Genomic DNA, 13,245 nt, shown 5'->3' on the forward strand with positions numbered 1-13,245 from the left:
ATGGTGGTCATTCCGAGTTGATCGCTCGCTAGCAGTTTTTAGCAGCCGTACAAACGCTATGCCGCCTCCCACTGGGAGTGTATTTTAGCTTAGCAGAAGTGTGAACGAAAGGATCGCAGAGCGGCTACAAAATATTTTTGTGCAGTTTCAGAGTAGCTTCAAACCTACTCAGCGCTTGCGATCACTTCAGGCCATTCATTTCCTAATTTGAAGTCAAACACGCCCTGCGTTCGCCCAGCCACGCCTGCGTTTTTCCTGGCACACCTACGTTTTTCCAAACACTCACTGAAAACGGTCAGTTGCCACCCTCTTCCTGTCAATCTCTCTGCGGCCACCAGTGCGACTGAAATGCTTCGCTAGACCCTGTGTAAGACTATATCGTTCGTTGTAATAGTACGACGCGCCTGCGCATTGTACCGCATACGCACGCACAGAAGTGGCGTTTTTTTTTGCCTCATCGCTGCACAGCGAACGAATGCAGCTAGCGATCAACTCGGAATGACCCCAAATGAATGATGCGCTCACTCGCGCTCATTTGAAGGTCGTCAGTCGTCCATACATGTGGCTCAAACCCTTCAATCCCAGCAGAGCTCATCGTGCTTCGTTCAGATCATTTGTACAATCGCTCAGTGTGTACACTCAATCTCGTTATTTCAGGGAGTTCAAGAGAAATTGTTCATCTTCCACATTGTTCATCTTCCATGTCTTCTAGTGTGTTTGGGCTTTTAAATAAATAAATGTTGCAGAGGTCCTGGGTGCCCTTACCTCCAAATCTCTAATATCAAGTATATGCATCCAGAATATCATATATTTACTCTTGGTGTCCATTGCCACAAGTCCATACACTTATGTATATCTGCATACAATATTTACATTATCCCGCTCTGACTTGTCTCTTGCAGATAAGAAGAAATGGCTTTGGTTGTCCTTATAGGCCCTGCACGAGGCCCTCAGGTTTCGCTCACAGTTATGGATCAGCGCTGAATTCCTATTGCACCTCTGCAATTGCTCAGTCAAGGCCTTCATAGACGATGAGGTAATTATTAGCAGAGAGAGGTGTGGAACACAGAAATATGTCTGTCCAGGAGAAGGACACACAGGGCGCAACAGGCCGCAAGAAGCATCAGCGAGGGCGAGAGGCTGGGGGACGAGGAGCTCATATTCGTTCTGTAATTGTTGATCCACACCTCATAATCGGGAACGTTGGTATAAACTCCAGGCCGGTTCGGGAGGGCGCAGTCATCTCCCCAGCTCACGATGCCAACCTGATACCAGTAGCCGTTCATCTTACACACGAGAGGCCCGCCAGAGTCGCCCTGCAAGACACAGAAAGGCACATTCAGCGGGCAAAGCCTACAGTCACCTCAGATAAAGCCACTGGCCAAACCTACACCTTTACCATCAGTTACAGTGTACGGTTGTATATAAAAATACTGTATATAATGTGCCTGGGGCTTTCTAGGTGCTGCAGTACTACAAGTCCCAGTGTGAAGGCATGTTGGATCTTATAGTTCTACAAAGGCTGAAGTCACTTGTTGCTGTAGTCTGATCCCTAAATTAAACTATTATTTGCAGTTCTACATCATTTACCCATATCTAAAGAATGCTGGGACTTGTAGTGACTATATATATCCACACATCTAAATCCCGTGAGCTCCCTGTATGTACATTATTTATATATATATATATATATATATATATATATATATAGATGTCCAAGTATGTCACTGACATACAAACAGACTTTACGTCTGCTTTTTTTTCTCTCCAGTGCTCCGTTTATCTCACGGTGAAGGGTTAAGTGTTTATTGATGTTAATTGATGTTAATTGATGAGGTCAACTCTGACAGACGTCAGAGGTAGTCCAGTGCTCTGGGCATCCTGTGGCCAGTTCACGTGTTTTCTGTATGTTATTTAAAGGTAAGATTGTCTGCTTATATGTTATTATGCCTGACGACAGTTGAAATAAAATTACCGAAACGTTGCAAACTTATGATGGGCTGAGGACCCGTTCTTTGTTAAAGTCCTGAGAGTGCCGCTCAATTCTATGTGTATATATATATATATATATATATATATATATATATATATATATATATAAAATCACTAATATAATGCTTCTTTATTGTCATTTGATCTGGTTCTCCCGCGGAATCCTTTCCAAGGAAATGGCTGGCACTTGGCATCATGTATGAGGAGACGGCTGTGTAACGCTGCAAGGGCGGGAGATTGGCATTGCTACATCCTCAGCTGTCTGTATCTTTGTACTCAGGAAACCCCAGGGTCTGGTTACTGTGGGCATCAATCCAGGGTGACTCTCGTAGGTGGGACATGGTGAACAAAATGGCTTCTCTTAGGGCCGGTGAAAGGTTTCTCAGCACCCTGGGCAAAATGTCAGCCTACTGCCCCCAACCACCACCTATACCAATACCCACTTCCCATCCCTTCAGATAAAAGTGTGACTTATACGTTCCACAGCCACCACTTTCATTAAGCGCCCGATTCCTCATGGATCGCTATTTAGAGAATTTGCAATTTGTGCGATTATCGGACGACTGCACATGCGTAGCGTTGGCATTGCACATGCGCAAGGGTAAATAGCGACAGAAATTGCATACAGATCGAATTCGCAATGTAGCCACTGATTGACTACAGGTAGCCGGCATTTCTGGGCGGAAACCTGCCGTTAAATGTGTGCATCAGAAAAAACGCAGGCGTGCCCAGGTGTTTTTTAAGGAGGGTCTCTGACGTCGGCACAGTCCACTTCCAGACCGTCTCATACGCAGATTAGTGGAAGCGTCAGACCTACTCACGTTTGCACAAGATGCAAAGATTCTTCGACGTTCTGGAAATTGCACATGCATCTGCGACTGGATAGTGATCTGTGATGCATTCACTATTTTGCACGGGGCGTTTTTTCTGCCGTCCGGACGGTTCCTTTCTACTCGCAGACAACTGATCCATGCTGAACTAGGCCCTAAGTACAACAAGTATTTTTCTTTCAGAGACATCCTTGATTTTGGCATAGGTAGTCTCCGTGTCCCCTCCAGATCGCGGCGCCCTAGGCAGTTGCCTAAAGCTGCCTAATGGTAGAGCCGGCCCTGGCTTCTCTGCACTATATCCCCCTGGGCAGGGCCTGGGCTTCTTTAGTGGCCTCATTCTACCAAGATGGTATGGCCATGTCCCCTTGGCCACATTCCCTCCGCAAAACCACCGCAGAGGTCCCATAACAGGGTGTGGTCGCACCCCTTAGTAGCAGAACCCAACCACCCTCTTACCCGCTAAGCACTGAGTTAATCTGATTTATCCTGTGATCGTATACAAAGCCGGGGCAATACATTATTTGTATTAGTTCACTGCCCTAGAACGTCACTGAAATGTTTTCCAGAATAATGTGTGTTACCAGATCAAATCTGACGATCAGCTTATACTCTGCAGTGGGGGTAGTGTGTGAATCCACCGGAGAACACGCAGCATTTGTATTGGCCACACGTGACATGAGAATAATATTACAATGAGCAGCTTATAATAACATACTAGTTACCAGCCCGTCAAAATGACGGAACAATATAACAGTGATGTCAGCACCGGCGGCTGGGAGTGCCTGAACGGAGCAACACTTGAATTGCTCCGTTAGGAGCCATCTAGTGGCCACCGGCGCACAAAACACTTGAATTCCCCCCATAGAGGTGAGGAGCAGCGTTAGCCTTTTATTATATAGGCTTTCTGATCTCTAACCTCTCGCTGAGTCCCCTACAATAAGGTCCGCACAGAACCAACCTGGCAGGCGTCTTTCCCTCCGGCTTGATACCCAGCACATATTTGGCCATTCTGGATAACGGGCTCGGAGGCACGGGCCGCTGACTCTACGTGGTACATCTGGTCACAGGACTCCTTGCTGATGAGTGGAACAATCACCTGCTGAAGGGTCCTGGGGTACGATAAGCCCACTGCGGGACAACAGTGACATCAGTGACCAGTGGAACACACATAACACATAACGCAGCAATCGCATATTCCAACAATGGTGGTCATTCCGAGTTGGTCGCTCATTGCCGATTTTCGCTATGCTGCGATTTGTTGCTAAATGCGCATGGTAGACAGAGCGCATGCGCTAAGTTATTTAACACAAAACTTAGTAGATTTGCTGGTGTTCGTGCAACGCTTTTCAGCCGCACTGCTGATCGGTAAATGATTGACAGGAAAGGGGCGTTTCTGGGTGGTAACTGAGCGTTTTCTGGGAGTGTGCTAAAAAACGCAGGTGTGCCAGGGAAAAACGGGGGAGTGGCTGGACGAACGCAGGGCGTGTTTGTGACATCAAACCAGGAACTAAACGGACTGAGCTGATCGCAATCTGTGAGTAGGTCTGGAGCTACTCAGAAACTGCAAAGAATTATTTAGTAGCAGTTCTGCTAATCTTTCATTCGCTATTCTGCTAAGCTAAGATACACTCCCAGAGGGCGGCGGCCTAGCGTGTGCAATGCTGCTAAAAGCAGCTAGCGAGCGAACAACTCGGAATGAGGGCCAATATCATAATGTGCCACATATAAATATACACAACTCAGATTTAAATGAGTAAGATAAAAACATGAATATTTCCTATTTCCTATACATTAGCTTGCTCATACACAGGAGCACTCGCCGACTGTACGTAACTAGAAGCTGGGCCTCATGAGAATATGAGTCTGGAGGTGTAGGGAGGAGGATTGAGGAGATGAGGCTTGAGGTGTAATGAGGAGTGGTGAGGATATGAGGCTTGAGGTGTGGGGAGGAGCGGAGAGGAAATGAGGCTTGAGGTGTTGCGAGGAGCGGTAAAGATATGAGGCTTGAGGTGTAGGGAGGGGAAGTGAGGAAATGAGGCTTTAGGTGTAGGGAGGAGCAGTTGGATGTGAGGCTTGAGGTGTAGGGTGGAGCGGTGAGGTAATGAGGCTTGAGGTGTAGGGTGGAGTGGTGAGGAAATCAGGCTTAAAGTATGGGGAGGAGCAGTGAGGACATGAGGCTGAATGTGTAGCATAGTTACCTACCCTCCCTCATTCTGCAGGAGACTCCCTGAAATAGCAGCAATCTCCCTCACTCCCTGAATAGTCCAGCAATCTCCCTGATTGCACCTTATCCCCATTGTATCTATTAAATTCTTGGGGTAAAAAAGGAATCAGAGATAAATACATTCAAATGGGATCATTCATCAGTCCATTTCTCTACATTGGTTATGAAGAGCGCGTGCGAATAGTGCAAGCGGGCGTAAACTTCTAGGCTGTTAGGATTGCATGGGCTTTGCACAATTTTTGCAGGTTATCTAACAGTTAATAGGCTTGGGGTAGGGTTGGTCTTAATTAGAATAGTGGGAGTGTAGGGAGGAGCTAGCAGACATTTTAGTCAGACAGGAACTACATCCTGTCTCTTTCCCACCCTCCCGCCCCGAGTCACGTTTTCCCCAACCGTTTTTCTTTTTCTTTGCCGGTTGGGGTTTGTCAACCACTCTCTGTGGCGGGAAAGAACGGCAGTTACAGTGGCTATTGCGCCACTGTTTATGGGTGCGCTCTTTGCCCAATACATTGTATACTCTGGCCCTCCTTACCGGGGGTCATTGGGGCTCGGCTGTCTGGCCGGCTCCATTGTGGTGTATTGGGGAGAGAGTTGGAAACCCAGCACTTATTGGCGTAGCCAATGTGATAATAAAGTCATGTCGTGGACATGCGTAGCGGCAATAAGTCGTAATGTCACTGTTTATCTGGCCGTTCTTTCTTATTGCCACCATGCTTAGTTTAAAGATATCATAATAAATAACGATTGGACGATTTTAATGGCATTTCAGTGGTCTGTGTCGTTATTTCTCTGTGTCATTTACTTCTAGATAAGTTAAGTTAGTCATATTTATTTTATGGTTATTGTGTAATGATGTCATGCGGTCCGCCATCGGCCGATAGAAAGTTTATAAGGCACAGTGATCCCTATGGCTACATGTGTGGCATACTGAAAGGTTAGGAGACAAGAAATATTGGAAAGTTCCAAAAGCCTTTTGATTCTTATCAGTGAGTGGGTAAGTTTATGGCCCCAAAACCAGTTACTTGTAGACCCTGTGACCTGTAAGGAGTTAGGACAGGAAGTGTAGAAGGAACAAAGCAGAGGCTAGAATGCAGTGTGAGCTGAGAACAGAGGATGGAAGGCACAGGCTAGTGTCCAGGAGAAACGCAGTCTGGGGACTGTGGAACAAGCATGGTATTCCACAGTCCCTGGCATTATAGAACAGCATGTAGGTGCTGCTAAGAAGAGCAAGAGATATCCAGATTTGCAGTGTGAGAGCCACAGTATGCAGAGTACAGTGGAAGGAACCAGGAACAAAGGGGATCCCCACCTTCAGGGATACCCAAGAAGCAGGATGGGAGGTGTGAGTCTTCGGGAGAGGACTACCTGGGTGAGTGGTAGGAAACCACATGTGGCGGAAGGCCCCCAGTAACGTGTCCATGAGAGATCCCATTTAGATAGAGCCCCTAGCGAATGGGGGAGAGCACACTGAAATGAATCTCTGTTTGCGGAAGCCGCACTACTGATTCCCAGAGACTGCGCTGGTATGTACTGTAATGCTGCCACATCACTGTAAATGCTGTTATTGCCAGTGAAGCAAATGAAAGGAGATGTAACCTAATGTAACCCATATGAATATTGTGCTGGAGAGGAGAACGAGAAGTTAAATGTTACTGTCGTGATAACCCTGTCTGAACTGTGAATAAACTGCTTGCTTGTGTGATGAGACGGCCTGGTGTGCAATGCTTGTAAAATCACTGATGGATCTGCCGCTGCCCGGCTATCACACATGCATTTTAAATAAGGTTTCTGTGGCCCCCTACAGTATATGGAACCTCTTGTAAAACAAAATTGCCAAACAAATCCTGCAAAATATCAGTTTATTTTATTCAACAAATAGATCTTACTAAGTTTGGCCCTCATTTACATTTGGATGTAAGTCTTTTTCCTCTCCGATGTAGCAGTACACGTCCGCGCTTTTAGTTATTACTTTCACAATCTCCCTGAAATGCTTTTTCAGAAGTAGGCAAGTAGGAGGTGTAGGGAGGGGCTGTGAGGAAATGAGGCTGGAGGTGTAGGGAGGAGTGGTGAGGGTGAGATCTTTGTAGAAGAGAGAGAGAGGAGTTTGAAGTTCATTCTGAGTGGTATAGGGAGTCACTGGAATGACTGGCAGAGAGGGGCAGCAGAGTGACAAGAGAGGAAATGAGGCTTGAGGTGTATGGTGGATCGGTGAGGAAATGAGGCTTGAGGTGTTGTGAGGAGCAGTGAGGAAATGAGGCTGGAGGTGTAGGGAGGAGTGGTGAGGGTGAGATCTTTGTAGAAGAGAGAGGAGTTTGAAGTTCATTCTGAGTGGTATAGGGAGTCGCTGGAGTGACTGGCAGGGAGGGGCAGCAGAGTGACAAGAGAGGAAAGTTAGGTGGGCTGCAGAGCTGAGGTCACACTGGAGAGGGATGAGCTGAGAGTAAGTTGGTCACAGAGGAGCAGATTACAGTAATTAAGGAGGGAAAAGATGAGTACATGAGAGTTTTAGTAGCATCCAGGCTGAGGAAAGGCTGGTTCAGCACTGGAGCAGGGCTCACTGTTGCCCTGTGCCAGCCCTGACCAGTACACATGAGGCCATGCGAGATGGTGGGCCACAGCTGTGAGAAAGTACAGAGCTGCGAGTATGCCCTGGACGGCTCTACACACTGCAGCATGCATATCTGGAGTATCTTTTGGATGCTCCCAGCTGCACTGCAGTCATGCTACTGGCTGCAGGTATTCCAATTGCAGGAACCGTGGGGCAGATCCGATACTTCCCCCGGGACCCTACACCCTGGGCGCTAGCACCACTCACACACCCCTCCCTACGAACCTGGGCAATGATTCTGGAAATATTGCGGAGGTGGGAATGTGAAAGGGACTGTAAGTGAAGGAACGGGCAAAGTCAAGGATGACCCCTCTAGACGTCAGATGAGATGACCATCTTCACATGCTCAAAAGTCACAACCCACCCATGTACCTCCACCACACTCTCTTTAGAATGTACAGTAAGGTCTCAAAGGTAGCACCTGTTCAGTATAGTTGGTATATAAGGTTATAAATAATTAACTGTCAAGTGCAAATCCATCTGTGTAGCAACAGTTGTCACTAAAACCAGTACTAGAAATTTAGAAAATACATCTGACTATAAATAAACAAGCAAACAAACAAACAAACAATAAGACCTCAATAAAGCCACAAGTAGATGATACTTTCTACCAAAAGACTTTGTATAGATAGCCACCATAGGAGGGATTATATCCAGCGGGCATACAGTAAGCAGGTAGTCTGAACATGGTACACCTCACCCACAGTGAATATAATGGGCTACCTCTGTGACTTGTGTGACCAAGAACACAAGAATAATGAACTTAGGACCATTCAGAGCTTTACCTCCAGATTGTGTGGATCCCCATCCAGTGATCCAACAGTTCATGCCTGGGGGGAAGACCATGGAAGCTGGTGGGACACACACGGGGAGAATGTACTTGGTGTAGGTGATGGGTCTTGATAGCCGCACCAGAGCGATGTCTCCACTGGATCCGGGACCGCTGTATTGGGGGTTAATGATTATACTGTCCACGTTCGCTGTATTCTCATTAACATTGGATATATACAACTTGTATGCCCCCAGTTTAATGGTATATGGTGCCGGTGACGTGGTGCTGGAAGATAATCACAGATTATACAATGAGTTCTCCATGCATTATGGCCAGGACAAATGAGCTTTCTGAAATACAGTAATGACCTACCCCAAACTCCAATTTTATATTATAATCCCAGAAAGCAGAGCTGAGCCCCTGTAGGGAGAAGGTAAGATTGCCCACTGGGCTTCCACTCAGCCAGACAGCGCCACTCTTCCATGTGGAACTACCCTTCATCCTCACAGTCAGGAACCCACATTAATTCATCTACGTATTATGTGTCCCTCATAATATCCAGTAACATCCCTGCTGCATGATTTACAGAAGAAGTAATAATAAATCCTACCCCACTGATTATAAGATTCAATTAGCTGCCGTATTCAATTAGCTGCATATTATTGCAGTTTTTTTGCCGCGGAAATGGGCTTTTTGCAGGAATGCACACTCCCTTAATTCGCCTGTTTAATTGCAAATTTGTGAAAACTGGATTATCGCAAAAATTGTTGTGAAAAATGGGTAAATCTGACTGTACTCCAAAAAATAGCTAAACAAACATCGGATAACAATATAAAAGTTTATTATTGGTTAAAATAAAAGATTTATGGTACTTAAATTTGGTCAAAATATAGAAAGATATTTTTTTTTTCCAGCAAAATAAGTGCTAAAATTAAATTCAGGGTACATAGAAATGGGTAGAAGTATATATTTGGGTAATTTTAGGGACTTAAAAAAAAAAAAGTGGAAACAGACCGATTACTCCCACATGCAAGTCTAAAAACACTTGTCCCACTCATACAGCACCCCAATATCCCTGTCCCATACCGTGTACCCCAATTTCCATCAATTTGCACTTTTTCACCCAAAAAATTACATGTCATTATTGGCCAATTAAAAATAATTACATAATTAAAAAAGTGCCTAATTACTAGTCATTCAGGGGGGTGTCCCAGGTGTTCTGAACCAAGGACCCGAATCAGTAAGGATTGCAAATTCTGCTAAGAATGACAACGGGCCACAGGCGGCATGCCACCATTTTTCTGATCGCAGCCCCCATCTCGCCCACAGTTTCTCCGTCACCCCCCCCCCACGTTTCTCCATCGCTGCCCCCGCAATGCTTCGTCTCCACTTTGGAAATGGAGCATTGACGAATCCCCCTACCCCCCCCCCCACCCCCCGCACAAACGTCTCTGCCTGATTGACAGGCAGAGGCGATCGCATTTTCTGCAGGGCACGCCCGCATCCTCCTAGCAGTTTTTTCAGCTGGATCGCGTATTAGGCACAAATCCTGACATTTTTTATTTAAAATAGGGATTTTTCCCAACTTTTCATCTGCTCAGAGGTGGTGAATTTAAATATGCGGTAATATTACAGCAAATCCGTTTTCCCCAACAATTGAATAGGCACTTTTTGCTGAAATGGCTTTTTGCTGCTAATAGAATTCAGCCCTAAATGTAAGTTATAGCACTGCGTCCAGATGGAAAAAATCAACGTCCAATAAAGAGATTTCATATGACACTTCTGTAATTCACTTTGCTGTACGTTACTGTATATACTGTAGGCACATCCCAGCTACTTAACCAGTGGTTTTGGTTTATTGATAGATGGCAGATCCAGCCGTACTCACTGTTACATGCACACTGGTGATGGAGCAGAATGGATTTCCATACAGCTCACCAGCCAGTGAGTATATGCTGTAAACAGGTAGCGGTGCAGGAATGCAGGAACAGCTTTATAACAGGTAATAACCAGGTCTCTCATAGGGGCTGAGCAGGAGACTTTTGTCTATTCTTATTCTAATTTATTCTAAGTTTCACCTGTACCACTATGGAGTGATGTAGGTATTGCCCATGGCAGATTGTAACCATCATTTTATAGAACGTTCCAGACAAATGGCAGCTTGATGGCGTGCCGGAATGGATTAGACACTCACACGTCAAAGCAATGTGCAGCGGTCAACACCCATTGGTTGGAGATCAGGGAGGCTCCACAAATATGGCGTCCATTGTACAACAGGCTGGCCTGCCAGGGCCACGCTCCTTCTGCTGCGTCTGTGCCCCCCACTATTCTGGTGGAGACATATGGATCGCCGCAGACTGGGGGTTGCGGCTGGTCAGGTATTACTGGTGGTGGGCAAACTGGGAAAGAAAAAAACAGACAAATATGCCACAAAGTATTATTATTATTATTATTATTATTATTATCATTATTAGCGCCGTACAATGGCCCTCATTCCGAGTTGTTCGCTCGGTATTTTTCATCGCATCGCAATGAAAATCCGCTTAGTACGCATGCGCAATGTTCGCACTGCGACTGCGCCAAGTAACTTTGCTATGTAGAAAGTAATTTTACTCACGGCTTTTTCATCGCTCCGGCGAACGTAATGTGATTGACAGGAAATGGGTGTTACTGGGCGGAAACACGGCGTTTCAGGGGCGTGTGGCTGAAAACGCTACCGTTTCCGGAAAAAACGCAGGAGTGGCCGGAGAAACGGTGGGAGTGCCTGGGCGAACGCTGGGTGTGTTTGTGACGTCAAACCAGGAACGACAAGCACTGAACTGATCGCACAGGCAGAGTAAGTCTGAAGCTACTCTGAAACTGCTAAGTAGTTAGTAATCGCAATATTGCGAATACATCGGTCGCAATTTTAAGAAGCTAAGATTCACTCCCAGTAGGCGGCGGCTTAGCGTGTGTAACTCTGCTAAATTCGCCTTGCGACCGATCAACTCGGAATGAGGGCCATTGAACACAAAATTACATACATGCTGTAGTGCAAAAATACAAAGGATAACCATATTACAGAAACCAACAGGGTAGAGGCAGAGGGGCAGGACGGAGGGTCTCACTAAGGCTAGAGAAGAAAGCAGTGAGGGTCACACCAGAATTAGGGGAGCAAAGAAAGCTGGGAAAAGGATGTACATTGCAGTGCTGCACTGCGATTATCACAGGGCACATGAAAACTGCTCCAAACGCCCTTTAATACATTGGAGTGATACTAAAATAATGTGAAAAGGGTGTGAAAACTGAAAACACCCTTTTTCAAATTATTTTAGTAAAAATAATATTAATATAGGCCTCCAAGACTGATGGATATTATGTATCCTGTGTAGACTGTAAGCTCTAATGGCCAGCAGGTGGCAGCACATACACATGCAGCTCTCTGTTGTGTCCCTTTAGTTTCACTGATGCAGAAGCTGCAGCTGTTCGTTGTGGATTGTCACAGTAACACAAAACTGTTACTCATCTCATGAGCCGTCTTCTGATTAGTGAGCTGCGGATTGTTATACTGCCAGAGATGAGGAAACGGGACTACGACGGTCTGATCCTGAATTTAATATAGTTACGGTATGCGATATGGAAATATCTTTTAATTAAATGAATTACCATGGTTCATACATTGATTAATAAATATAAACTTGCAGCCCTCGTCATGGAACCCCATTTTTCTGAAAGTCCTACTCAAGCACTCAGTATTACAGACCTGGTAACTGCTATTACATCAGAATTATACATAATTAGTGCTAACTGATATAAAGCTCCCCTGTCAACTGACTTATGTCACCCATCACCTGTCAACTGACTTATGTCACCCATCACCTGCCAACTGACTTATGTCACCCGTCACCTGCCAACTGACTTATGTCACCCGTCACCTGCCAACTGACTTATGTCACCCGTCACCTGCCAACTGACTTATGTCACCCATCACCTGTCAACTGACTTATGTCACCCATCACCTGCCAACTGACTTATGTCACCCGTCACCTGCCAACTGACTTATGTCACCCGTCACCTGCCAACTGACTTACGTCACCCGTCACCTGCCAACTGACTTTTGTCACCCATCACCTGTCAACTGACTTATGTCACCCGTCACCTGCCAACTGACTTATGTCACCCGTCACCTGCCAACTGACTTATGTCACCCATCACCTGTCAACTGACTTATGTCACCCGTCACCTGCCAACTGACTTATGTCACCCGTCACCTGCCAACTGACTTATGTCACCCTCTACCTGCCAACTGTCTTATGTCAACCGTCACCTGCCAACTGACTTTTGTCAACCATCACCTGCCAACTGACTTATGTCACCCGTCACCTGCCAACTGACTTATGTCACCCGTCACCTGCCAACTGACTTATGTCAATCGTCACCTGCCAACTGATTTATGTCACCCGTCACCTGCCAACTGACTTATGTCACCTGCCAACTGACTTATGTCACCCGTCACCTGCCAACTGACTTATGTCACCTGCTAACTGACTTATGTCACCCGTCACCTGCTAACTGACTTATGTCACCCATCACCTGCCAACTGACTTATGTCACCCATCACCTGCCAACTGACTTATGTCACCCATCACCTGCCAACTGACTTATGTCACCCGTCACCTGCCAACTGACTTATGTCACCCGTCACCTGCCAACTGACTTATGTCACCCATCACCTGCCAACTGACTTATATCACCCGTCACCTGCCAACTGACTTATGTCACCCACCTGCCAACTGACTTATGTCACCCACCTGCCAACTGACTTATGTCACCTGTCACC

General features: G+C 46.1%; 1 protein-coding gene across 1 annotated transcript; it reads right to left on the minus strand.

Moving 5' to 3' along the window:
• Window positions 1–757: 757 nt before the first annotated feature.
• Window positions 758–12,129, minus strand: LOC134944425 (serine protease 33-like). The gene is made up of 5 exons (XM_063933003.1): window positions 12,072–12,129; window positions 10,621–10,825; window positions 8,440–8,711; window positions 3,781–3,950; window positions 758–1,316 (listed from the first exon to the last, which is right to left on the minus strand). The coding sequence occupies exons 1-5, from the start codon at window positions 12,127–12,129 to the stop codon at window positions 1,044–1,046; spliced, it is 978 nt and encodes a 325-aa protein (XP_063789073.1). The 3' UTR covers window positions 758–1,043.
• Between the last annotated feature and the right edge of the window lie 1,116 nt (window positions 12,130–13,245).

This window comes from Pseudophryne corroboree, chromosome 7 (assembly GCF_028390025.1).
Source record: "Pseudophryne corroboree isolate aPseCor3 chromosome 7, aPseCor3.hap2, whole genome shotgun sequence".
Classification (NCBI taxonomy): Eukaryota; Metazoa; Chordata; class Amphibia; order Anura; family Myobatrachidae; genus Pseudophryne; species Pseudophryne corroboree.

Excerpts from the sequence above, each read along its gene's own strand:
- LOC134944425 (XM_063933003.1), bottom strand. The coding sequence starts at position 12,129 with ATGGGGTTCCATGACGAGGGCTGCAAGTTTATATTTATTAATCAATGT. Across the intron at positions 8,712-10,620 it reads GCTGCACATTGCTTTGACGT|CACCACGTCACCGGCACCAT; the intron begins GTGAGTGTCTAA and ends ATTATCTTCCAG. Across the intron at positions 1,317-3,780 it reads GAGGGAAAGACGCCTGCCAG|GGCGACTCTGGCGGGCCTCT; the intron begins GTTGGTTCTGTG and ends TGTGTCTTGCAG.